At 39.3% G+C, this 27929-nt stretch overlaps 1 protein-coding gene across 1 annotated transcript in view; it reads right to left on the bottom strand.

The window, feature by feature from the left end:
- TRIM66 (tripartite motif containing 66) overlaps positions 1–27929 on the bottom strand; it is a 53133-nt gene that overhangs the window by 13633 nt on the left and 11571 nt on the right. The window contains exons 3-10 of the mRNA XM_075501445.1: positions 23825–23972; positions 17432–17564; positions 16686–16802; positions 14761–14875; positions 13248–13394; positions 12985–13102; positions 10743–11632; positions 8573–8734 (exon numbers count right to left, since the gene is read on the bottom strand). Of these exons, the coding sequence (XP_075357560.1) occupies positions 8573–8734; positions 10743–11632; positions 12985–13102; positions 13248–13394; positions 14761–14875; positions 16686–16802; positions 17432–17564; positions 23825–23972 (1830 nt within the window). The remainder of the gene's footprint in view (positions 1–8572; positions 8735–10742; positions 11633–12984; positions 13103–13247; positions 13395–14760; positions 14876–16685; positions 16803–17431; positions 17565–23824; positions 23973–27929) is intronic.

The raw sequence follows: 27929 nt of genomic DNA, 5'->3' as shown, positions 1-27929 counted from the left end.
ATCACCTATGTGCTAAGAGAACACTCTGCCCACAGATATTAATTTCCACCTAAGGATGTAATTTAATCTCCTTTTCCTCAATTTGCAATAGACACTATAGTAGCAGCTTTGCCTGAACAATGACCACTTATATTCAATGAGACAAAATAGCCTGCATTCGAGACAGAAAGAGGTCAGCTCTTCTGCAGTGCTAGGGAAGGTTTGTGCCATTCTACCACACGGTGCTCTAGTCAGTCTGTTTTAAACAGTCCTTTCATGTAGAAGGCACCCCAGAGAATACTGGGTCTCTGCAGCCAGGGTACTGGCCATTTTCCTCCTCTTGAGGCAAATGAATGTCCCCGAATCTAAGCTGCCTGAGATGTAATAACTTCTTGGAACCAGATGGAACTAGTCAAACACATTCTTCCTACCTTACATTTGAGCTGAAAACTAGAACACAGCAAATGAGGAAATGCATTGGTGGAGCCACAATTTTCCATATACTCTGTCTGACAGAGCATTCCTAAGAATGCTCAGGTTTCAAACCAAAGGAATATATGCAGGTCAGAAAGGAATCCAGCTCTCATGGCCACACATGAGATAAAGAAGTCCACAAAGATCAAAAATGTTCATTTGCTGTCATAATTTGCTTGTGACAGGTTCCTGCACATGCAGTGACAAATGTGGCCTATCAAGTACACATTTTCCTTTTCATTCCATTACTCTTTTTATCACAAGCCTTTTCAGGTGACAAAATAAACATGTGAATTGTTCTCATATCACTTACAGAAAATAAAACAAATAGGCAAATCCATGCTTGAACTGAACAGATGGACTGTAATCAGCCTTGCCTTTTCCCTTTATTTCAAAGTCCATTGTGAGCATTAATTAAGTCCCTGTGAGGTAGTTAAATATTTATTTAGCCAGATTCTCAAAAGCACGAAGCATCCTCAAATTCCTGTCTGAGTCAATAGGAACTACCTAATGCTGTGCTCCATTGGAAATGGGCATGCTGAGGCACACACGTGGCAGGCACACCACCCAAAGCTGCACAGCAAGTTAACTGGAGACCCTGTGGCTATTCACTTCCTCTAATGACTATGTGCTTCTTCCTTTACTTATGTTACGAGAGCGTGCCATCATCTATTACATATTGAGACCTGACCCTGTGAAGACCCGTCTGTGTGTAACTGTATACACTGCAGGCGAAATGTTAGCCCTACTAAGACAATGGTAGGATTATTCCTGGCTTCAATGAGACAATCTTACTTACTGGGAGTAGTCACTGGGACAACTCCTACTGCAGAAAAAAAGAAATAGACACACGCATAAGACTTCATTATAACTGTAATTTTTATAAAGGTGAAATTCAGTTGCATTTGTACGGCTATATCTTTTTTACTCTTCTAGCTAGCATCAGTTTCTTCAGATATCTTTTTAGATTATATAAGCCAATATAAAACCTTACTCTTGTTAAAAAGAAAAAAGAATAATGAGGCCATCAAACTGCCATCTGTCTTTCCCTTGGGGCAAAAGTTAATTTTGTGGTTATTTTAATGATGAAGCAACATTATGATCTTTCAGTGCAAAGTATTAAAACTCACAGTTAAGAACAGACACATTCCATTCTGATCCATGGAGCTGCTGTCAAGTGTGAAGTGAACAATGCACTGGGAACAAGGCTCATTAATAGCCTATTAATTCACTCCCTAAAATAATCATTTCTTTTGCCATTAGCAAAAATTTCTCTTTTCCCTTGACAGTTCAGCTAGTTTTTGCAAATGGGATGCCTTTAAAGAATTGATCTCTGTTTTATAAAAGCTCTATTGCTTTTACATTGCACCCTTTGAACAACAACAAGCATTAATTATGCTCTTGGGTTGAGGGTGGCTTCAGCTGTAGGTTAATTTTGAAACTTTTGACATTTTAATGTACATCCTGGCACATTGAACTACATCTGTGTCATTATAAATGGAATTCTCATTGTCTCACAATTAATTTTGGTCTGATGATCCTTATAATATAATGGCAGCAGCATCACCACCCCAAAATGCCTTCTACCACAAATTTCATAGCTATGGTAGTGAAAGGTAAGAAGAAAGAACATGCAAAGTGCCTTCAGAGAACAAAAAATAAACATATTGTTCAGTTCAAATATTTCTTTGATCACTGTTGCATTTAAAAAGGTCCAGTGTAAACATGCAGCACTAATACAGAAGAATTCTGAGAAGCAAATACTTACCTTGAAACACTGGGATTAGGATTTGTTAGGATTGTTTTGGCAAAGTCTCAAGGCTGTTGACATTAAGTGTCACAGATAAAGAAAACTAAAACTAGGAACCGCCAATTCTCTTTGCTATAAGAGAAATAACACGCTGCAAATGGTTGCAGAGTAATGAACGGCTGCTATTAAGTGGAGCAATCCCCCTGGCAGCTCATTATGCTAGGAGGTTAAACAAATGTACTACTCCAATCCAGTTGTTTAACTCACCGCACACAGCAGCACTGATAACACAGTCTACACATGCTTCCTATTCGTATTTCCCAATTTCAGAATAGAATCCAAAGGATTTCCTTTCCGTTTTTATGAGAAAAAGAATACAAATCGTCCTTGACATTTTGCCTGAATAAACTGGAGCTGGCTTAAAGCAGAAGGAAGAAAAGATTATATGGAGCAAGCAGCATCATGTTTTATTTATCCTTTTTTCCAGGTCAAAGGAAAAGGTTTTGTTAAATTAACATTCTGGGAAATGTACCTAATTGCATTAAGCATGAATGCATTTGTGCTGTAAGCAGCTCAATTCTTTAAAGTCAAAAAAATACTCTGATACTTTAGGAATTTGCAGGACCCTAAATTCCAGGCTGTTATCATTATTTCCTTCTAATCCCCCTAAAATTAATAGTAATTAGAAAAAAAATAAACCAGCAACAAACCCACCCTGGTCCCAAGCTCAGATTCGAAGTCCTAGGGTCAGGTATTAAATTATTATTACTTTCAGTCACTAAGTAATCACAACATGCTCAGTGCAATACTTACAAAAATAAAACCTGTACTGTGTCCCCCAACCCCTCTCCCACAAATTTCACATGCTTTTAAAGAAAAAAAAAACAACAAAAACCAAAAAACAATTAGTTAAGCACTTGCCACCAGGATGGAAGAGTTGTCACTAATAAAGCTTAGGACAAACATGTTGGGGCAAAATACCCAAGAATGCCACCTACAGCAGACTGAGATCAACTGTTCTCTCTGATAATCCTGTAGTAACAGCAGCACTGGCCTGTCAGAGCCTAGAAGTTCACACACGTCAAGTCCCAGGAGAGACTGAGAGGTTCCACCATGAACTATGTTAGTCTTGCATGAAATGCCACCGTTGCATATAATTGGAAAAAACCAGAAGCCTCTCTCAGAGTTCTCTCAAGAGTGCTCCTTGGATGGCATGGAATATCCTCTAGGATTTCCCCATTTCAGGTACTTTATGGTGCCTGAGAAAAACAGAGCTCTTAAACTATGAAGCTGGGACTTACTGAGAATCAAAAAGAACAATACAAAAATCAGCATTATAGCACTACACAAAATTTCCATGTGCTTGCACCTTGATTACTATTTCTGGTCACCCTGTCTCAAAAAAGATTTATCAAAACCACAACTTATAGGGGAAATGGCCAAAAACATAAAGGACCATGGTATAGAATGTCTCCCATGAAAAAAAGACACTACAGAGACCAGCAATCACTTTTCAGCTTCAAAAAGAAACATTTGAGAGGAAATTCAATATAGACCTATAAAATATGGATATTATGAAGGTGGTGAATACAGAGTGGTTATTCACTCGTTTTCCTAACACAAGAACTAGAAGGAATCCTACTGAATTATCCAGCAACAGACAAAGTAAGCAAACAGAGGAACTTCTCATGCAATGCAGAACTCAGTTGCTGCAGAATGCTGAGGAGACCAATAGTATTAAAATGGACTCAAAAAATGGATTAGACAAATTCACAGAGGAGGGGTCCATGAAGAACTGCAAAACACAATTGTCTGGATACAACCTTCAGTTCAGAAAGTCCCTAAAGTGTTGTTTTACAGAAGCTGGGATAGTGTATCATCAAAGGATCAGTTTATATTTGTCTGTTTCTTATACCCTTTCCTAAGCATCTGCTATTGGCTACAGCTCTAAATGAACAGATACAGCTGTTCAGTAATAATTTACTAATACAGTGCATGACATATTCAGAGATTTATTTTAAGCAGAAGGTGAAATAATAGCTCAAGGGGACAAAACCCTCAAAGGTTGCTAAGGAACATAACCAAACCTGAGTTTGACAAACGCTGTCCAATCTCCTCGCAACTGATCAGTGTCCCAGAAGGCAGAACCATGACTGGCCAAGCCAGTTAGGTTTTTAGGATGAGTGGGGATGGTACAGAGTGTTCCACTGCCCAGGACCCAACCCAACCCAACAGCTGGACAAGACAAGGAATCCTCCCTCCAAGAAGTAAAGGCCCTGCTCCTAACTAGAGAAAGGGGTGCACTTATGGAGTCTGAGGAGGAGAGATGTCCAGCTGGCCCTGCAACAAGGCCAATGTCTGTTGCAGCAGTACCTGAGGCTCAAACTGCAAATTTGTGCTATAGATGTAATTACGACATTTCTTCAAATGCTAGGTACAGCCTTTAGACCTCTTACTCATCACAGCCACAAATGACAATTAGGTACATGTAAGCAAAACAGGGATTTTATGCCCTTTACTACTCCTGAAAACACAATTAGGCCAAAAATATCTTATTATTCTCGCCTCTGCTCCAGAATAGATGACCTCTCCAGTCCTGTACACAAATTAATAACTCAATATCATACTATGTAAAAGCAACAGGAGGACCATATCATTGCAGAAGGCTGGTAACCCTTTCCACAAAATTGTTAATCTAATTGAGTACTCATTCCCTCACACTGCAACTTAGCAATTCAATAGCTTGTATAAAATCTGTTTGCTAGAGCTTGGCACGATTCCCCAGAACAAAAGTGCAGGTATCACAAAAGTTATTCTGAGATTTGTCCTCTGTCTTGCTGGCATTCTTACTGGAGAGGTTGGGTATTTGACAGCCATGGAGATGGAACAACTCCACAATCCAAAACAGAGGTCCCGGCTACATGATGAAGTATGCTGACAGGGGAGTGTGAAGAGAAAATTATATCCATTTTGCACATAGACAGAAAACTTCCATTTCTCGTGTTGCATTCTTAAAAGGTGCAAATCAAGCCCAAAGTTATGCTAAGTGCAGTACTTGACTTATATCAAACAATCAATGGTCTAAGTATAGAAACATTTATTCTGCACAAAAAATTCAATTCACAGAGGAAGAATAATTAGAGGAATACACAGGAAGACAGAAAGGCTGACAAAATATCACCACTCATGTTTGAAAAACTGAAACAAATGAAAACAAGCCCACACATAACTGAAGTTACATGTTTAGAGACTGTACTATACACATGCATACAGAGCAGGTGGGCAGAGACAGGAATTACTCTGAACTTTAAGACAGCAACAGCCTTGATGCCAATGTTTCTGATCAACACCAGCTAGAAAACCCTACTTTATACAACTGGAAAGCCAAAATTCTGTCTGCTCAGTGAAGCTAGGTTTAATTTTTGTCCTGATACATGGTGAAACGTAACACATGAGGACATTTTACAAGTGCATGAAGTTTTTATCCTTGCTTCTCTACTTCTGCTTGTCAATAACCAGCTTTAAATGTGAGGGACAGAAAACAGTACTCATCAGAATAACTTGAACAGGCGTTCTTTGAACTCAAAGGCACTCACATGGCATACGAGTGCCTCACACCGTGGCGTAACGGCTGCACTAGCACTTGTCTAGGATGATCTGAATAACGTACTTGTGGTTTCCCCGTTTATGAGTAATGTTGTGATCCCAAACTATTAATAGCATCTGCTCTATATTGCTTCACACATAAATATGATCCTGTATGCAGACCATTCATCTAGTTATCAGTCAACAGTATCAAATGCATACCATAAACATGTTTTAAAATTAATGCACAGATGTTTAATTACATGAGCAATCAAGCCTTGCCCCCCTCCAAAATAAAGGAAACCACTGGGGTGATGGAAGCTTTTATTTTTTGACAGATCTTGGCAAACATATCACTAAATAGTTAACTCCGGATTTTGCTACATCCTGGTTCACACTGCTTTCTCTTTAATGAAAGAATCTCAGCAGCCAGGGAATTACCTACTCCACTAGGAATGCTGCACACAACGAAGGCTGTCAGAATTCAGCAGAACTGCAACACAAGGCCAAGAAGTCCCATTATTCTCCAAAAGGCAGAATAAAGTCCTCCTCCAGGTAGCAAAAGGTTTCTCTAGCCATTTTCTCTACCATATTTTCCAAGTGTATTATTTTAGACTTCTCCACATTCACTTTTTTCATGTCCTCCAAGAACTTGAGAGAGATGAAATATTCTGAATACAGGCCATATGAAGTTAAGGGACAAACACCTATACAGAAATTTTTGTCTGGAGATGAGCGTGAAAATATTTAATCAGGTGAAACAGATGAGAATGAATAGACATATCCTCTTGTTCTTAAATAGGAACAAATCTCCTATTTAAACCTAGATTTAATCTAATTGTCAGCAAAAGCAGACATCTTTAAACAGCATTGATGAAGAATGTATTTCAAGTGTTTCCTTACTGTGCTGTTTCCCTTCATCATTTCTAATTAGCGGTTGCCCAAGCTGTCAGTACATTATGGCTTCATCCCAAACAGCTCATTACAAGAGATAAATACAAGCAAAGATGGGGTATTGTAGCTGTTGAATGTCCTCATTTCTTGCAGAAGTACCAGGAAACTAGTAAAAAAAAGAGGCACCTGTGCTTTCTGCACAAGAGCATACACTTCTCAGCACCGTTAGAAAAATTTCCTTTTTTTTTTTTCCTAGGGGAATCCTCCTCTTTCTGCCTTCTCAACTTGTACAGCAATGAATCAGCCTGTCTTCCCTTTTTTTCCTCCTCCTTTTCCCCTCAGAATACACTAGTGTCTCTCTTGCACATCTGCTTCCATTTTCTTCCCTCTTTCTGACTTTTCCTCTTTAAGCTGTTGGGAGTAACCTTCAACATGCATGTAGAAAAAGCCTCTGAAAGCTAGTTGGTTAGCAGCACCACTCATCTTCACAAATAACTTTAAGGGTGTGTCTGCATTACAAGAAAAGTACATGCTCAGGTTCATGGTCTTGCTCAGGCCTTAAATACACATCTTCAAATTTTAGAGTCATATCCTAAAGGTAGCCCTATCCTAGAAAAGCTGCATAGCTTTCCTCAGTCCTGTGCTCTGTCATCAGAGGTTAAGGGAGATCTGCTTCCACATGTGAAAGTTCAGATTCAAAGAGCATCAATCTCAGAATGTTGTGATACTATCAGCCTGATCCAGAATTCCATCACATCTACAGGATTAAGTTAGCAATTGCAGATTTCTTTGTGGCTTCCAAATCTGATTTGCATGCTGCTTCCAGACCCGCAGTAATCATTACCTTTCTGTGTCTCTACAATTCCCAAAAGGATCACCAACAACTCTCTGAGTGGGTATTGCATCATAAATATGTTGGGTCAACAAAGCTACATACTAAAGAAGGATAAAATAACTTCCTTTTTGGGGCTACTAAGGAAAGACAAGTTCTTCCACAATATTCCACACACAAATTCCAAGAAAAAATATCCATGAAAGACTTTGATGTGGTACACAACATGAGCCATGTACAGAAGTACCAAACAGATTTGAGCAACCAGAATATGAAGTGCTGTTCAGAGTGTTTTAAACAAACTGTATGGAGAGGTAAAAGGCAGCTTCTCTGCCTCAAATGCACAGGTGATATCCAGAACCAGCAAGGATCTACTGATAAAGATGAGACCTCCTGGTTTAGCTTATGCTGCTTCTTCAATAGTTAGGGCCTCCCAGTAGGTGGAAGGATCAAAGCATGGCTCTATTATGTACTGAAATATTCTAGAAATACAGAAATCTCTGATTTTTCTGCTTATACACAAACAAGGAGAAGCAGTATAACAGGATTATATTCCTTCCAGACACCACATCTTCAGTTATAATTAGTATTGTTATTTCCAGGGCAACTATTTTGAAGGATGTTTCTCAGGCCTGATTTCACCAGAATCTCTGACTTCCCCCCCCCCCCCCCCCCCCAAATTAACTGCTGCTAGTACTGTAGTTAGCAAGTCCTGACAGTTAAACCCCTAGAGATAGGGACTGGACAGAATTTACTCAGTGAAGAAATAGCTCTTCTATTTATTTACCAGTTCATGCCAAACAATCATGCCAGCCAGTTCTAAACATTATCAGCTTATAGAACAGTTGCTGATCCTGGCTACAGTGTGTAGGCATCTTACTGGGAGATGCACACTGGGTTAGGCTATGACTGTCTTCCAAGATTTACAAGCCATTTTGTCGACTTCTACTGTATTTTAATTTTTTCAACCTGATTGCAAATTCCAATGCCATATTATATTCAATATTATCAAATCATAGTTTCGCTTTAAAATATTTTTTTAAAAAAGTTCTTTATACCTTTCTCACTGGATGGAAAGCTGATTGTTGCAATGTGCTCTCAGGGGAGTGACTGCTGACAGTGGTTTCTTCATCTACCATCTGTGACAGGGAGGGACTATCACTTTTGTCAAGAGAAATTACAGGCTTCTTGGCATCAAGTTCAGTGGAACTTTCACAGACCTACAAATCACAATTAATAATTTGTGTTTTCAAAATCTCAGAAAGAAAAATGGTAACAAATTCACATCAACTCACAGCATACACAATAAAACAAGACTGGAAAGACTCTAAAACAGCAAAGGTATTCAAAGTAACCCTAACTAGACAGATAAATGAATAGAGAAAGATTTCTCTCAAACACTAATGAATTTAAAAGGGGGAAAAAAAAAATAAAGTTACTGAAATGTACAGCTATTCCAAAAGCCTGCAGTCTGCCCCTAGAGGTAAGCCAATTTGAGAGCTATTCAAAGTGGGAACTCCACAGAATTTACACAATGGGAAGTCCCAGCCACGTTCCTGCTGCAATCCCCACTGTTTTCAGTTGCCAGTCACAAGTGGTGTTCCCCAGGGCTCTGTGTTGGGGCCAGTCCTGTTTAATATCTTTATCAATGATCTGCACGAGGGGATCGAGTGCACCCTCAGTAAGTTTGCAGATGACACCAAGTTGGGCAGGAGTGTTGATCTGCTGGAGGGGAGGAAGGCTCTGCAGAGGGACCTGGACAGGCTGGATCGATGGGCCAAGGCCAAGTGTATGAGGTTCAACAAGGCCAAGTGCAAGGTCCTGCACTTGGGCCACAGCAACCCCATGCAACGCTACAGGCTTGGGGAAGAGTGGCTGGAAAGCTGCCTGGCAGAAAAGGACCTGGGGGTGTTGGTCAACAGCCACCTGAATATGAGCCAGCAGTGTGCCCAGGTGGCCAAGAAAGCCAATGGCATCCTGGCCTGTATCAAAAATAGCGTGGCCAGCAGGACTAGGGAAGTGATCGTGCCCCTGTACTCGGCCCTGGTGAGGCTGCACCTCAAATGCTGTGTTCAGTTTTGGGCCCCCCACTACAAGAGAGACATTGAGGGGCTGGAGCGTGTCCAGAGAAGGGCAACGAAGCTGGTGAAGGGTCTGGAGCACAAGTCTTATGAGGAGCGGCTGAGGGAACTGGGGTTGTTCAGCCTGGAGAAAAGGAGGCTGAGGGGAGACCTTATCGCTCTCTACAACTGCCTGAAAGGAGGCTGTAGAGAGGTGGGGATCGGTCTCTTCTCCCAGGTAACAAGTGATAGGACAAGAAGGAATGGCCTCAAGTTGCGCCAGGGGAGGTTTAGACTGGATATTAGGAAATTTTACTTCACTGAAAGGGTTATCAAGCACTGGAACAGGCTGCCCAGGGAAGTGGTTGAGTTGCCATCCCTGGAAGTATTTAAAAGACGTTTGGATGAGGTGCTTAGGGACACGGTGTAGTGGTGGTCTTGGTAGTGTTAGGTTTACGGTTGGACTCAATGATGTTAAAGGTCTTTTCCAACCTATATGATTCTGTGATTCTGTTTTGAATGAGTTTCAAAGCCACCTTATTGTGCACCTTATCTGCCTTGTAGTTTGGATGCTCATCACCAAGCACTGTCCCTTTTTCAAAAGCAGGATTCTTACCAACAGAGGAAAAGGGGAGAAATTAGCCCTGCTGACAAAACTGTAACAGAACAGCTTGTGTGAATACTGATGAAAATCTTAAAGGACATGATGCAGTAGCAAGAGCAGTTACTAGTAGAATGGGAAATAACTCTCAGACCGAAAAAAGGTGTTCTTCACTCTCTTTTCGCCAATCATTCAGAATCAAAATGGAGTCTTTTTCAAGGACGCAGGGCTTAAAGTTTCAGTAAAAAGGAGTTGAAATGGAGAGTGAGACTACTGCAGTCCTCCAGTTACCTGTTCACAAAGGAGGAATGGTGATGCTTTTATTCTCTCACCTGCTACTCACGTTGTCTATTTAAAGATTCATATCTTTGGGATCCAGGTTGTTTATGCAGCACTTTACAGAAAATTTTGGCCCAATCTGCATGAGGCATGAAGCCTCTGCTGAATACAAACATAGACAAGACAATAACAGAAAGTCCAACCAAATACATGAAATTTCAAAGGTGTCTCCCATTTCTGAGCTTACATTGACTAAACGCAATAGGAAAGAACCTTTAGAGACCTTACCTGTGCTTCATCTTGGATTTGTTGCTGAACTGGGGCTGGCTGCCTCACTATGTAGTTGATTTGTCCAACTATAGTCTGTTGAACATGCTGAGGTGGCTTGGCTTGGTTCAGCTGCAAGCTGGACTGTCCTTGGGCCTGCAGAAGAAGCTCCAGATCCTTTTTCATCTCCTCCAGTTCAAACTGGTGGTGCATTATGTCCAGGCTTTGTTGGATGACTTGTTTGTGGGTGTTCTCATTCTGAGCTGATGGTGGTGATGATGGTGGCAGCTGCTGCTGCTGTGGTGGCTGCTGCAAGTGGTTAGATTTTATCTTCTGGAGATGACCAAGTTGCACTTGCACAGTTGATGTCTGCAAAGAAGCCTGTGCGCGGAATGGCTGTGGATGGCTCAAGTGAACTTGCTGAGCCTCGTGTGATACAACAGCATAACCCAGGGGTGCAGTCTGCTGCAGCTGCTGGGATGGTAAGTGCTTTCCCATCCTCCCGGACACATTCTCTGGCCCTGACCGTGCCTGCTGTTCCAGCCCAGACTGTGTTAGCTTCATAGGCTGGGGGGCACCCCTTTGCTCTTTGTCATGCTGCTGCGTGCTGTACTGCAGAGGAAAGTGCTGCTGATGCAGTTCGGGAGGTGGTCGAAAATTTTGATGGCTGTTTATGTCTTGGTAAGAAGGCTGAGTTTTGTTTGGGTGAGATACACTGAGGCAGTGCGAGCAACACACAGGCGAAGGATACTGAACTGCAGGCGGAAACTGATGTGGCTGGCTATTCACAGGCTCCAGCTGTGATGCTGGTGAATGGTGCCCATGATACAAGGAGGTCTGTAATCCTTGCACATTTCCACAGAGTAGCACATCTGAGTGAGAAATGTGTCCACCTTCCATAATGAAACCTCCTGGAAAAATCAGCAAATTTACTCCCTCCTATGATCTTGACAAATTTACACAATAAAAACTGTGAACAATAGCCATTTCCTTGTCTTCATTTCAAATATAAAAGATATTCAAATATCCTATCCAGTCCTTCAACATACCTTCAAGACAAATTTTGCAAGATTTTTCAGTGATTTAAAATCACACCAAACTCCTACTGATGTCAGTGGAACTCATGGTTGAATTACCAGCAAATGCTTTAAAAAACTGACCTCAACTTATTTTATTTTAACTGATGGATATGGCTTATACTTTCATTTTTTACTAAAGTATGAGCATATCTTCTCATCCATAAGCACAGGTACAAAAGACTGCTTCCAGGGTGAAAGTGACAAAAATAAAAGAGATTGATGTTATGTAGGTGAGAATCGTAAAAGCTAGAAATAGAAGCGACCTATGAACTAATCTTGTCCATGCTTTTAGTCAAGAGAAGATTATTCCCTATAATACTTTTGATAGTGTTTTACCCCATCTAGTTTTAAATGTCTTAAAATGGGAAGAGAACCAATCTTTTAGGCCATTGATCGGCTCACCAAACTGAATTTACTGTAAAAACCCATTGCAGTTGGGAAATTTATAGCTGGTGGGAAACAAAGTCACAATATGCACATTCATTACGTAAATAACACTGTCATTATTATACAGTCAATGTCTTAAAGCCATCTTTGTGCCTGTTAATTGTAGGCATCTCAAGCACTGCACAGGTCCCTTGGCCACTAAGATACTAAATGATCTGAGGAGCGTGGGCATGACTGAGCCCAGCTGCCCCTTGGTAAGGCAGAGGAAATAGCACAAGACCTACTGCAGGCACTCCATTTCACCCAGGATACTCCTTACAGGACTGCCAGGGTCACACTGTTGTACAGAGCTATTGCTTGCTGGGACAGAACTGAATTTCAAATACATTGGGCAAAGTCAAGGCTGTTTGATAGCCAGTGACACTACATTTTAAGTAATTTCAGTTAAAAGTTATTTGTTTAGTCCTGCACAGTGTCTCCACTAAACTAGTACTTGTGTTCTTACATTGTGATTTTGTAAGACCATCAAAGATGGTATTTATAGAATGTATTTCTAGGTAATGTTTATAAGGTAATATTTATATATAACGATGTCTTTTAATAGGTGAATTGATATAACTGGAGGGAAAAAGAGGAAAGTTCAGCCACACTAGCTTTTCTTCAGAACATGATAAGAGGTACAAAACTGGAAGTCAAAAGAAAAAAGGAGAGCACTTTAGGGAAAGTACTGTATTGTCTGTATCTGTCTTGTCTAGCTTTGGGCACTTGCCTAATAAACAACAATATATTTTGCTCACCCAAATTGGACAGTTGTTTAGTCCAGTAGGAGGGATCCCAAGTAAATCTCATCTTCAGAGGAGGGCCTATGTCTGTATTACAGTTTGTCTCTAACAGGCGCTGGATCTGAAACACAATCTGGTGACAAATCAAAGGATGATGATTTTATTCACAATTATAAGATCATGAAAAACATTTTATTTGAGAAACATTAAATCCTTAAAACAGTTCTCATATTTACTACACAATTTCAATTTACTGAGAAAATAAGTATTGCTCTTACCAGTTCTTTACTGAAGAGAAATGGGATGCTGTTTTTACTGCACACTGCCCAGCTGATGAAGTTCTGCACATGTTCTACCTGTCTGCTTAAAACCACAACACCTTGCAGTTGTTGCTCCAATTTCTGCTTCGTTTCACTGGTGATGTTCTGTTAATCATGTGAATCAGTACAAGATAGTTGTGATTCTTCAGACACACATAATGCATACAACCCTTGGCACTACATTATGCATTATGTGCAAGGACACTTATTTAGAATCTCTTTAAACTACTAATCATAAAAGAAAGCAAATCCTATTTAACAGGTATGTGTGAATTCAGGAAGAATAATGACTTCTCCAGGAGCAAACAACCTACATTATTCTGGTCTTGGTTAAAGAGAACGTTGTAACCCAAGAAAGCTGTTGAATTTGGATCAAATTTGCACCCAGGCCACTTTCTTGTCTTACAATACACAACAGAAGAGACCCAAGAAAGAATATAAAAAGAGGGGAAGCATGTAGCATTTCCTCAGAATGCTCTTCCAGTCTCCAGCAATTCATGATTTAGGGACTACAAAGACAGAGGCTACATTATCACCCTCAGTGTATTTTTCTATGAATTTGTCTAATTATTTTGAACCCACACACAATATTTTGAACCCACACAGCAAGGAGTTCCACACTTATTTACCATTTATGTGAAGAACTATCTGCCTTTCTTAGATTTGAACCCGGCACCTCCCGATTTCATTTGATGCCCACTACAGGTACTTCAACAAAGCACTGTGCATATACTTCAAGTGTATGCACGGTTTGGTTGTGGTTATAGAAAACTCAGACAAACACTGAAATGTTGTCAAAACACATGAACACTGAATTTACTTAATGTTTAATAATACTGAAATGAGAACATATGTTTCTCTTTTTTGTAAAGCTACTTAGCTGAGTAGCCATATTTGAGTCAAATATGTAAGTTCAAAGGTAGCCAGCAAGTGCCGAGTGCCTTGTCTTTCCAATACCTGCTAAAATCACACAAGAATATCTGAGAACTAGAAATTCTGATCAGACCTGATAGCAATTTTTGTGCTCACCACATTTCAAAATAAAATCATATATACTTCAGCTGGACGTCCAAAAACTGAAGAGTCAAAACTGCAGGCACTGTTACAGAAAGTAGACCAGAGGATCATTTTCAAAATAGGGTATTAAATGTGCTGCTAGCAGTCTTCTACAAATTAAACATTAAAAGCAGAAGCTGGTTTGTTTTGTAAGTACTCAAAAGGTGCACACATATTCTCTGTAACTGCATTAGAAAATGTAGTTAACTCATAATAAGCAATCATTTTGCCACTTTATACTGAATCTTTGTCAACCATTGATTCTACATAAAATTCTGCAGAAAAAAGAAGAAATATTTGAAAACATAAGCAAAGGGACAATAAATCTCACAGTCTATATTCTTTCCATTGGCAATGGGTTTAAATTTAATTTAGTTTAATTTCCCAAGGTATCAAAGAAACTAGCCTTACTTACTTCAAGTTGTTCAAGAAGGATGTTTGTTCGTTTATTGATTTCATTCATCAAAACCATCTTGGCCATTTTTATTTGATTTTCTACCTTTTTGTATAAATGTTTTACTTCAAGCAACCTATAGGTAAGAGATATACATTCCTGAATGAGCCAACTGGTATATCATTTATTCAGAGCTTAGTAGTTATTTGTTACAAGAACTGATCTAACTACTGACAGAGAACTCCAATGAAAATTGTACCATTTCCCATAAGTTCTCCCACGCTTCTCTTCAAACATAGAATCATAGAATGGTTTGGGTTGGAAGGGATCTTTAAAGGTCATCTAGTCCAACCCCCCTGCAGTGAGCAGGGACATCTTCAACTAGAGCAGGTTTCTCAGAGCCCCGTCCAGCCTGACCTTGAATGTTTCCAGGCACGGGGCCTCTACAGCCTCTCTGGGCAACCTGTTCCAGTGTTTCACCACCCTCCTCGTAAAACATTTCTTCCTTGTATCTAGTCTGAATCTACCCTCTTTCACTTTCAAACCATTACCCCCTGCCCTATCGCTACAGGCCCTACTAAAAAGTCTGCCCCCGTCTTTCTTATAAGCCCCCTTTAGGTATTGAAAGGCCGCAATAAGGTCTCCCCGCAGCCTTCTCTCCTCCAGGCTCAACAACCCCAACTCTCTCAGCCTGTCCTCACAGGGGAGGTGTTCCATCCCTCTGAGCATTTTTGTGGCCCTCCCTCTGGACCCGCTCCAACAGGTCCATGTCTTTGCTGTACTGAGGGCTCCAGAGCTGGAGGCAGCACTCCAGGTGAGGCCTCACCAGAGTGGAGTCGAGGGGCAGAATTACCTCCCTTGACCTGCTGGCCATGCTTCTTTTGATGCAGCCCAGGATAGGGTTGGCTTTCTGGGCTGTGAATGCACATCGCCAGCTCGTATCCAGTTTTTCATCCACCAGTACCCCCAAGTCCTTCTCAGCAGGGCTGCTCTCAATCCCTTCATCCCCCAGCCTGTCTTGATACTGGGGATTGCCTTGACCCAGGTGCAGGACCTTCCACTTGGCCTTGTTGAACCTCACAAGGTTCACATGGGTCCACTTCTCGAGCTTGTCCAGGTCCCTCTGAATGGCATCCTGTCCCTCAGGCGTGTCAGCCGCACCACTCAGCTTGGAGTCATCTGCAAACTTGCTGAGGGTGCACTCGATCCCAGTGTCTATGTCATTGATGAAGACATTAAACAGTACTGCTCCCAGTACGGACCCCTGAGGGACACCACTCGTCACTGATCTCCATCTGGACATTGAGCCATTGACCACTACCCTCTGGATGTGACATGCTAATGCTGACTGACTCTCTCAAACATCATGCCAAGAACAGTCTTAAGTTCTTTGTCAACAAACACACACAGAAGCCATATCCAAAAAACTTGCACTTTCTACTAGAGTATAAATAGTATAAATAGATTTGTACTCTTTCAAGGTGTTTGAAATGGTTTTATTAATGCAGAAAAGAGATCTGACAGCTAACAAATACATAATCAGAAGCTGAAATCCAGTTCAGATAATGAAATAATTTCATTTTTATACTAGTCTTGACGGGAATTGCAGCTTGTTATGGGGTTTCTTGAAGAAATAACGTATTTTAAAAATAGTCTTTATTTCTAGTCTTTTCAAATTCTAGTTCAGAAACAGATTATACAACAAAATCTTAACTCTGAAGTCCGCTGTCACATGCCTTACAAGGACTGTGGAATCATATATTACAATGCCATGACTTGTCAGTACCACTTAAACATGAATTTGATATTTTCAATCTTCCTATTATTTCCTACCCTTCAAGAAAAAAAAATAGCATCTGCATTTACTTCTGTTAACCTACATTTAGTGAAAATATTATCTTTACTGATCACCCACTTACATGAAAAAAAAAATGCATAGCAATTACCTGTCTTCAATCTGTTTAGCTGAAACCTGAATCCCATTTTTTTTCTCTTCCACTTTATTTATGACATTTTCCAGGATAACTCTCTGATTTTGCAAAGCTTCATCAAGATGTCTGAACCTGTGAAAGAAGGAGAAATTCTCACACCATGTTTTTTTCTGTTGATAAGTAATCAACTTATAAGATTAGGGGACCAGCTGCCTTAATACTTGTCTGGACATGGTCCCCTGCTTCTTTCCTGCTACCAATGTTCTCTGCGACAGCTAAACTTTATCGCCCCTCATATAGGCAGGCTCATCTCGCAAAAAGTGCCACTGTGTCTAGACAATTCCTTACATGGCTCACACACTTCCACAGGCAAGCAGCATGCTTAAGCATTGGTAACTGTGGTCTTGTACAGTCATGATGTCTTTGATAAAGACAAACAGAAGTATTTGAACCATGCTAAGTGAGATCAACTTGTGCCTTTGAGCACAATCACGAGGAACTATATGCATGCATACATAGTATCTGGGCAGACAATACAATTGGGAAGGTACACACCGCTGAGAGCAGTGAGTGATTCTGTGAGGGCAGTAACGCGTGTGTTACACTGCTTGGGCATAAGACAACTGAACTGAGTTTGCTGTGGCTTTTAAGTTTGGACTAGCCTGCAACTTCAGCTGACAGAAAATGCAGATGAACAGTCTTAAAATTAAATTAGCTACAGTTTTAGACAGGATTATGATTAAGCAATCAGTGTGTGGTACCTGTGTTCCTTATGCTCTGTCAGAAGGCAGCTGCGGCATGTAAGGGTATCACAGGTCTCACAAAACAGCTTGAGTGGCTCTTGAGTGTGCACTGGACAAAATAAGGAAAACTTGCTTGCTTCATCTTCAGTTGCTGAGGAATATAAAGCAATGGTGTAATTGACAAGGATTACTATTATAGTTCAGAAAAAGAGTTGCCAAACTCTCACAATTTCATTGAAAGTCTTGATGTTATTTTTAAAAGACCCAGACACTGGAACCATCTGATTATATGAAGCAGGGTTTGTTTATATTTTTTTCCTGGCCTAATACCTCCTACAAAGTGAGCACATCAAAGGGGTTCAGAAACAAGTCATCAAACCAAACTCATATTGTCCTCTAAACTCTCATGAGTTTTAAATATCTCTCATGATTTTGGGCACCTGCCTCATGACTTTGAATGCCCTGGTCTGGCAAACCAGTCAACAAAACTGTGTTGTAAAATGTAGAAAAGCAAATATATTAAATAAACCTGAAGACACAGCAGAAGCAAGGAAATCCTTTGTTTGTAAAAAGTCACATGGGGAATTGTTTTTCAAACTTGTGTTTGTTGTAAATGCAGTACATAACTTTCAGCAGCTAGGGGATATTGATATTAGGCACTAAAACTTGTTTTTAAAAGGATTTTCTAAAGCTGTGATGAAGTGTAAGAATGGACAGTGGATATGTAAAGTGGAAGCGTTGCTCCTGTACAATCTATTCTTGCCTTCTTTCCTGGATATGGTAGAATCGTTTTAGAAAGAAGGAACATTGTCAATGAAATAATGCAAAAAACCCTGCTAAACCATGGCAAGACAAAACCCCTTCTACTGAAGTTAGACATTCACAAGTACATCTACATTAATAGTTAAGACAGGGAGGGGGAAGCTCTTTTCTTGGATCCCAAAAAACGCAGACCCCAGAGCCTTATTTTACTAACCCCTGTAAGAACCGCCTATCATTATCACCAGTGAAAAACATTGTTTTCTCAAAATGGTCAAAAAGCACAAGCAATGCTGAAGTACAGTGACGGATTTATGCAGGTCAGTGTTCAAATCCTCTGTCCACAGAACCATCAACGTTATTAGCACATAGGGACGTATACGGGGACAACAAGAAAAGCACATGATTGCATCCTCAAAGTATTCCTGCAAAGACACTATCCCATTATTCTTTACCAACACACAAGAAATTAAACAAAACAATCATCATTAGATAACACTTATTGATACAAACTTTAAATTAACTAGAAACATTACTTATTTATAGATCATTATTTGTTCATATAAAATGAGAAAAATGTTTCAGTCTTCCCACACCAAACCTATCTTACTTATCTAAACATTGAAAAAAAGCAACTTGTGGCAGGGACCATGCTCTCATCCTATAGCAACATGGAGCCCTTTATAGAATCAAGCTTCTGAAGTGACACTGTTGCAATAACACAGACACACAGTGTACAGCAAGATATACTAATTCAGTCACTTTATTTTCAAATTGGAAAATGCACAATATAGAAGTAGAAAGGCTAACAAAATCTGATGGCTGACAAAGAGAATGAAAATATGGAGAAAATCCGTGCCATGCTCTGAAGAAAATATGCCAAATTTCCTACTTTTTAGATTGCTATCTACTCTAAATATTTCTAAGATGGTTGATTTACTTCCTCCCATTCAACTGGCTTTCCCCTCCACCTTCTTAACATAATGTGCAAGAAGATAATTTGTGATAGATTAGGCCAAGATTTTTGTAACAGCATTACACAGTTTACATTGTTATGAATTATTTACTACAGTATCCTGCTTTATTCTTCAGGAAAGCTTATTGTTTTATATTATTATTGAATTAAATGTTAACAGATAGCATTATTAAAAGAGGAAATTGGATCGGTTTTTTTAGCCCACTCCAATATTTTTTTCTATTAAGGTACAAACTGAACTCACCTCAACAGCAAATTTTTTCTGATTGTACTGCAAATATGTACTTTTGCATTAAAACCTGTAGCTGACAATGCAAATAATATGTAACCAAGCAGGTTGTATAACCAATATATAACCAAGGTGGATGTTGAAGATAATCTTTTCCTCCCCTATGGGGTCAGATATTATATCTTAAAAGAAAATTAAAAAGTTCATAATAACTGTCTCAATTTCCATGAGTTGGAAAAGCCCCTCTAAGTGTTCGGCGCCTGCAGAGCATGCAGGCTGTTTTTCTGAAAACACAGGATCAAATTATCCATATTAAACTCCAACTTATAATGAGATTCAGTCTTTAAGGTCCAAGTATAATGAAGCCTAGTCACAATCTCATATAATGATTTCTCCATTTTTCTCTCTGTGAAGGGTTCTTTAGCCTTTACGTGATTGTAATCATCCCAGAGAAATCAGTGGGGTTTTTAGTTCTGTGTCAGATTTAAGAGACAAGCAAATTTTGAATGCAAATTAAGGATAAAAATCAATGTTATCAACACAGACCCACAGCCTCTGCCACTAGTAATTCCCTGATTCAATTGACATTCAGTGAGAACTGCCACTGAGCCATGGTATTCTCAACCTACTTTATACTCAGCTCAGAGCTACACTCTTCAGTTTTAAAGTAAGTTGAATTCTTACAAATCAGATGCTAAACAAGGGCACAAGCCTAATTTTCTAGGATCTTGACCACAACTATCCATGGTAGCTTCTTGAAAAGAACCTCACTTGAAGAACAGGGAAAGTTCAGTTGCCCTTAATTCTGAATTAGCATCATTTGAGTCACCATTTTCTACAGCCTAGATTTTCTTTATCTCAGGTGGACCTCTTGAATAATTAACAGAAAGTTTTAAATCTCTGTTCCTCTGACCACTTGATGTCAACTTTGGAAAAGCAATCTCATCTTGGCTCATAGAGTCCTCCCTTAACTTGCATAATTCTCAGTGACTGAAACTTTGATTTTATAGGTTCATACTCAACCTTGAGAGACTGAAAGAAAAGGATAGTATAGCAAAGAGAAAATTATTCAGTTTGTGCACTAGCCTATAAATAGTTGGTATGTCAGTACCGGATCATTTACTTCTAACATAGTTTTGGCAAAAAGATTGTTTCTACTCAATGCAAAGCACAGATTTCCGCTTAATGAGGAAAGAGTCTGTACTAATACTGGATGTCCTTTTAAGAAAGTTGGGACTAAGGGAAGAAGTAGTTCTGGTTTTATGACTTTAAGCAGTTCAAGAGCTCTGCAGAACTTTGAACTTAAAGTTCACTTATTCCTAGTGCTAATGCAGAGCCGTGTAGTGAAAGGTTTGTTCTTCAGATATTATTCCTTCAAGACTGCTGCTTAATCTGTCATAAAGCTTTGACTCATGTTCCCAGCACCTAGTTCTCCAGTGCTCAGCAAATTCATTCTAGAAGCAGATTTCAATGTTTTCGCATCTTGTGGTCACATATCTAGAAAGTTTTCAGGGGTTTTTTGGGTTGCCTTTTTTTTTTTTTTGTTAACTGTCAGGAAAAATCAGTGTCTGTGAAAAACTGCAAGTAGTGCAGTTTAACCCATCTGTAAACCACATCTCAGCATCTCTTCATATTCATAACCAGCAGTAATAGTCTGGCACTCACAAGAGAACTGGAATTTTTGATAGTAGCTCTAGAAGTGGTTCAGCTAACAAGAATACACTGGAGCAACCATACAACATATAAATGTTAGTGGGAAATTGGGGGGGTGGATCAAAGTGATGTCCAGTGTGTGCTCTTTATCTGGTTTTATGCTTAAAAATTAAGGTCTGTTTTTCAATGCAGGAGTTCAGTAACAGTTTTTAGCTGAACTGTGACACAGACCACTCCCATAACTTCCCATTCCAGTTCTCAATAAGCATGTTCAAAACAATGAAGTCTAACTAGCACAACTCCCCCCCCCCCCCCCCCGCCCCTAGCTACCAGATGTTACAGAATGCTATGGAGGTGAATAAAATAAAGCTGTTTCCCAAAAAGAATGGAGCCATTTCCAGTACCAAGAAGCCCTCATAGGGAATCCCCTACCAGCAGCATTCATTTTGTGGGCCTTTACTTCAGAGTCACAAAGGATGAGTCAGTAGGAAAAAGAAATCAGGCTACTTTAAAATTTTCTTCTTATACAATACAGCATTTTTCTGTCCCAGCCTAGTCCTGCTCCTCCCCATGCCCTTAACCTCTAAATACAAATTTTAATGAAGGGTAAAGTTCTCAAAAATCACGTGAATTTGGCACACTGGTCTGCAGCACGACCTCAGCAGTCACCAGGCTAAGGGTGCTGCCTGGCACCAGCTCAGTTGTTCAGCTGCATGAGCTGGGTCTCACCCAACAGGCAGTCGATGGCCCAGGAAGGAAGCAAGAGGACGTGCAGGGTAAGTGGATGGGGAACTGTGACAGAGAGCTGCAGGTTCTGCGTGGCAGGGAGTGATCAGATGTGTTTCACGGAGAACAGGTATCATGAAGAAGCAGAAAGAAAGGTTTCCCAGGGAAGCCAGGCTGCTTTAGTTCTGCCACTCAAGGAAGAAATTGTTTATCAAAATGAATAGGAATAGGCAGGATTCAATGCGTTTGGTGGGGTTTGGGTTTTTTTTTCTACTTTACTTCATTTCAGACCCAGGGAATCTTAACAGTTTTCAGATGACAAAAGAAAGTCTGGCCCTTGTAAAGCCAATGGCAAAAGATAGAACAGTTTAAATAAAGGTCCAAGATCAATGGGATAGAGAGTCTTAATGGCTACAAGGGTCTACAAAGAAGGTCACTGTTCAGAAGCACCATACACAGAGTGAAGGTGGCTACTGAAAGCAGAGGATGCTTTATTTCCAGAAAAGGAAAAAAAAAAAAAAAACCAAACAAACCAGCCTTAGTTCTAGTATATCCTAGTATTTGCTTTCTTTGAAGTATCCTGAGGGGATATCTATGTCCTAAATAAATAATATATACATTAATAATAATAATAAAAAAGCACAGATCACATCCCAAATCATTTTTTAGATTGACTAGCCTATATATACACTTACCAACCTCCTTGTTCATTTTTTTTCAGCACACAGAATTTAGGACTAAAAAGATGAGAAAGCATTTTAGTTTATGTGTTTGCATCTTTTTATTTATACAGCACACACAAAACCACAACTAAGCCACAGGTATATTTTCTTACCATTATTTGTCAACAATATGAGCTGGTAATCTTACTCAAAGTGAAATGAAATTATAAACAGTTGGAGCCTCAAAACCACAGTCCTTATCTTGCCATCAACTCAAGAAGAAAACACATTGTCCGTCCAATCAGGGCATTTGAGGGGGGACTGAGAGGACTTCAGTTTATATTATTCTCTAGAAAAGACCCAGAAAACATTTAAATGCCATCTGTGCTTTTTTATCATTACTACTCTTACAGACTTTTTTTTGTTTGTTTACACTGTCTTTGGCAACAGCATATCATGTCTCAAGTGCCTCAAACTCTGATACGAACACCCAGGACTTAAAAGAACTCCATCTACGGCAACCATAAAGTGTAGGCTTCTACAAGCAAAATCTTAAAGTCCCCCCAAAAAAATAATATAAAAAGTATAATCAGTGGGCTACACCTCTGTTTATTCCTTGTTCTGTCCTTCATCTTCCTTATGAAGAATGATAGTGCAGCACAAACTCTCTAGAACAAATAACTTCATATGTGAGCAAAGTGTAAACTTAAATCATTGTATAAAATTGCAAACCTCTTATTTTAGGTTACAAATCGCTTACGTAAGTTTAGGTTAGCATAATCCTCAGCAGATTTCTGACATATAGGTAAAGAAAATAATAAGCAGTAACAGGAAATGATAATCCTTTCTGTGGATCATCATTGTATAGGGATGAGACATATTTGCCAGTGGGCTTCATTTGTGCTTGCTGATGGCAATTTAATGATCATGCTCAGGAACCACATTTTTCACTCCAGGCTTAGGAAAGGAACATCCTATAGTGATCACAGCCTTCTGCTGTCTGTGACTGTCCCTCCCACCCCTTGTCCATAAGCACAGGAATTGCTTTATGGTAGTCTCCTGAAGGAAATTACTCAAAAGGGGACAGAAATACTGAAAGGCAAGGCCTGTTGCTGTTGTAGCCTACCAAACCCTAGCCCATCACTCCCCAGACTGAAAAGGCATGTGGAAAAGACAGTCTCTGTGAAACACAAATATCCAAAATTTTTCAAATACTGTGGAATACTGATTGTGGCAATGGCCCTAAAGTTATAGAAAAAGCACATAATCTCTCATTGACACATACATATCCTTCTGAGCCACGCACACAGAGCACTGTGTCTGTGCCACAGAGCCTGCGCCTGCTCCTTTTTCAACTGAGTAACTGATACAAGAAGAAACAAAATTTCCAAGTGTGTCTTCAGTACCTGTGCAGCCCTTCAGGGATACAGACAGGAAGCGGTCTCCAGTTTCCTTGCCATGTCCGTGTTCCTCTGTACATGAGCTGCACAACCACTTATTGCAGCTTGTACAGAGACTGTGAGCAGGTCTCTTCTCTTTACATGTGGAGCAGCTCTAAGAACAAAAAGTGCAATTACATACAAGGATAACAAATTAGCTGTACAAACTGTTGTCTTTAATAGACTATGATTCAGATTGGTAAGCTTAATATTTTTCTTCCTCAGACTAATGCAATTCAAGTGATTTTAAGAGTCTGGTTATTGTTGTAAGAGGGAACAGAATAAAATTAAGATTTGAAGCTCTTAAATCAAATTGGTTGTCTTTCTGTGCTCTAGAACAATCAAGCATAATTATGACATGATGCAAGAATTATTCAGCATAATTCTAGGGTCCATGTTACACATGAAGTCAGAAGAAATAATCATAATGACTTGTTGCTTGTGAACTGAAAAAGCCATGAAACTATGAAATACGACTTGTCTGATTTTGGTTAAGGAGGGTTAGGTTAAAAGTTACTTTTGAAAAATGAGTGGTGTGCTTTGTAATCCCTTTCTGTTAGTGTTGTACTACTTACTGATGGCTTTAACACATCAAACGAGTGTATACCTTACTTTTATTTATATATATATAGATATTTTCTACCTCAGAAAAGATAGTCTAGGTTGCCAAGTAAATATGTGAAATGTTAAAAAGTCAAACATAACCCATCAAAAAGTTTTTCAATCTAACTACTATTTCCTTTCCAATCACAACATTATGCAGAAGCATTTTACCATATCATTTCAGTGTCATTCATTAATTTCTGTCCATTACTAATTATTTATTAACAAACTAAAAAAAAAAAATCTATAGGCTAGAATCCACTTCTGCTTTCATGTATATGAACGTAAATTGGAGCTACATCAGCAGAGCTACTCTAAATCTACATTGCTTTATTTAAAATTAGAGCTTACTCTGTTTGCTTTAGCATTGTATGAACCATTCTGATACAGTGTAACTGTCAGAAAAATACATAAAAGATGCCAATGGTAAGACAATTTAGGAAATAATATGGGGACACCCACATACTATTAATGAAAAACTTAGTTCCTATTCTCTAAAGAGCTGACCAGAAATGAGCTCAATTTATATATTGATATCACATGTGGTGAACTGGAAACATAAGACATGGGAACATGAGAAGAACTGGAAATCTTAACTAACATCTCTATTGATTCAACAATTTAGGAAATGCCCTTTGTTATATAGGCCATGCTGTCTGGAAGTGTCACTAAAGGGGAAATTAATAAAGCAGCATGTAAATGAAGTGGGTAATTTGATCTTTGGTACCCAGAATGAACTCAAGAGTTATTTCAAGATAGTTATAATGATACTTCTTTTAAAAAGGATTTGCACTAGGCATAAAATACCTTGTTTGAAAACTCCTAATGTTAATGTTTTTGACTTACCATAGCCACAAATAGGTACTAATGGGCAGAGTGAACATAGTGATGTAATTTCCCCATCATCAAAGCATAAAAGCTTTGCCACCAGTTTATCAAACTCAAACATTCCCTACAAGGTTACGATATATCTACTGTACTTAAGCATAGCTCCCGAATATTGCTACTACTCAGGGCTACTCAAGCAACCAATAATAGATAGCAAAATTACTTCCTATGGTGTCCTTTCTGTTGGGCATCAGCTTATCTTCAATTCAGTTCAGTTACAATTGCATCCCAACTATTCTGATGGGAAACATGAAGAAAAAGATATAGCAGCATGCGCTCAGCACGTAAGCCCTGATGCAAGCTCTGGTGAATTTAATAGAAGAGTTTCTCTTCGCGGTGTCTCAGGGAATAGAAAGCCTGAATGAAGAACAATCACAGTTCTTTGCTGGTCATCTTAATGTTAAAGCCATGATTTAAAACTAAGTGGAACATCTATATCAACCTAAATTCTGAGATGCAAGTGAGTCAAGTTCTGATTCACTTCAGCACAAGAAGAAAAATTTTTGTTCTGCTGAAATGAATTTAAATTTTACCACTCCCTTCAGTGGGGCTGCAATTTCACAACAGGTCTTTTATCAGCTCATTGTTCAAGAGTTTCTAAGTATTCCCAATCTTTTTCAAAGAGACTGTTAATTCTTGACAATAACACAACAAAGCAAAGTTTTAAATGTGCTTGATTGTCTAGGCAGGGAAGTATTTGTGTAAGCCGTTCTGCTATTTTAGCCATTTGCTTATCAACAATGTTTTACAAAAGGTACATGTAATAATTTAACCCAAAAAGCCTAATATAACTTATATAACCAAAATGCAAGGGTATTTATTCTGGGAAGCAAAGCTTGTATATAAAAGGAAGTGTCTAATTTAAAATGTACCCATAAAGGGCCATCTCAGGGAACAGGTCAAAAGTTGAGGGATGCTCTGCCTTCTCTGCAATAACCAAAACTGCTTAATCACATGTTTACCTGTAACTGTTCAGCTGTCAGTCTGACTAGAACTTATATTGACACTGTACTGTGTTAACATTACTTTTAATATTAACAGAGCACAGAGTGTTCCCAGAGTTACATTATTTATGATGTGGAAATGGGCTTTTGGGCAAGAGATTCTGAATTGCATATTTCTGAAACTCCTGCTGCTGGTATATAGCTCATTCTATCATTTATGCTTCACTGTCTCACACACTGAGAAACATCTTGCTTCCAAACACTTTGTTACAAGCCTTGACAGATTCACATTTGAACATACTAGGTAAATTAAGAAAATGATGGCAGTTCAGCTGTGTCTCAGTTGGATGAGCTGGTGCTTCTCCTTTTGATGTCACTGATGGTGAAACTATGGCTTTAGTTTTGGGGAGGGACGGTGGTTAAAAGACAGCAAGAAAGCTTCACTGATACATGACTTGACTGTTAATAAAAAGGAAGTAAGCCAAAAACGATGAGGAAGGTTTGCGAGTCCCTCTAGGGTACTCCTATGCTCCCATGAGAAATCTGCTTTACTGAACTGCTCTTAGGACTCCTGAGGGATTACAGAAAAGAAAAACCTCCTTTTAAAGAAGGTTTGAAAAAATAATCTAGTGCTTTTGAAGACATTAGATATTCTCATTTGATTTCCTTTCTACACAAATTCTCATTGAAAGGTAAACGATGTGAGTCATGGTAATTAAGAAATCCCAGTATAAGTGCATTCTAAACATTCAGCAATAACTTATGAATTTTGTTCTCTTTGAAGAGTGCATGTGAACAGACCTCTGCCTGTTTTAGATAATGTTATGTTGCACTCTTCAAGCACCTTACACCTGAACATGTCAACACACTTTGCTTGCATTAATTTTTTAATTTCCCCAGAACACTCCATGGATTAGGTTACACGTTATTTTCAACAATGGAGAAAATGAAACACAGAAATGACTGACAGGGAAGAAGTACATCCCCTCTATACTTTTTTGCAATGATGTCACTGGGCAAGTCACTTGCACAATTTAAAGCAGTCTCAAGCCTTCTGCATGGGACAGAACTGTCCCATGCAGAACTACGAATTGTTGCTGCCCCTACAGGAGTTAAGAGGAGTGAAAAGATATATCTTATGTCCTACATTATGAAAAAAGTGTTTCCCTCCACCCAAAGGCCCTGAAACTGAATATTGAATGTGGCTATCCAGTTTACTTAGGACTCAAAAGTGCAAAAGAGACAGACTGAGGTCCAGGAGCTGGTTCAGAAGGTGAAGTCCAGTATCCCTGCTTCTTTGTTACTCTTCCCTTGCTCTGGATCACACTTTGGATAAAGCAGTCAGAAGATTACAGAATAGTTTTGACAAGCTTTCACCTGTTTTAACTCCCAGCTACAGGTAATACTACTGCATTCTGAAATCAATCTTATTCATGCAAATAATAGAATACTGTTTTGTAACAGAGGGAGCAGAAATACACACCTTTCTCTGTCGCTCCTCGTGACCCAAAGTAGTAACAACTAAAAAACTGTCAGAATAGTCCTGCCTGTTAACTGGGTATTTAACAGAAGTGAAATCCATCTATGTACAGTGTCAATACAAGGCCAAGGTAGTAATCCTATGCCTTCCAATTACC

The sequence above is a fragment of the Mycteria americana genome, chromosome 5, assembly GCF_035582795.1.
Source record: "Mycteria americana isolate JAX WOST 10 ecotype Jacksonville Zoo and Gardens chromosome 5, USCA_MyAme_1.0, whole genome shotgun sequence".
Taxonomy (NCBI): Eukaryota; Metazoa; Chordata; class Aves; order Ciconiiformes; family Ciconiidae; genus Mycteria; species Mycteria americana.
This window is presented reverse-complemented; position numbering and strand designations above follow the sequence as displayed.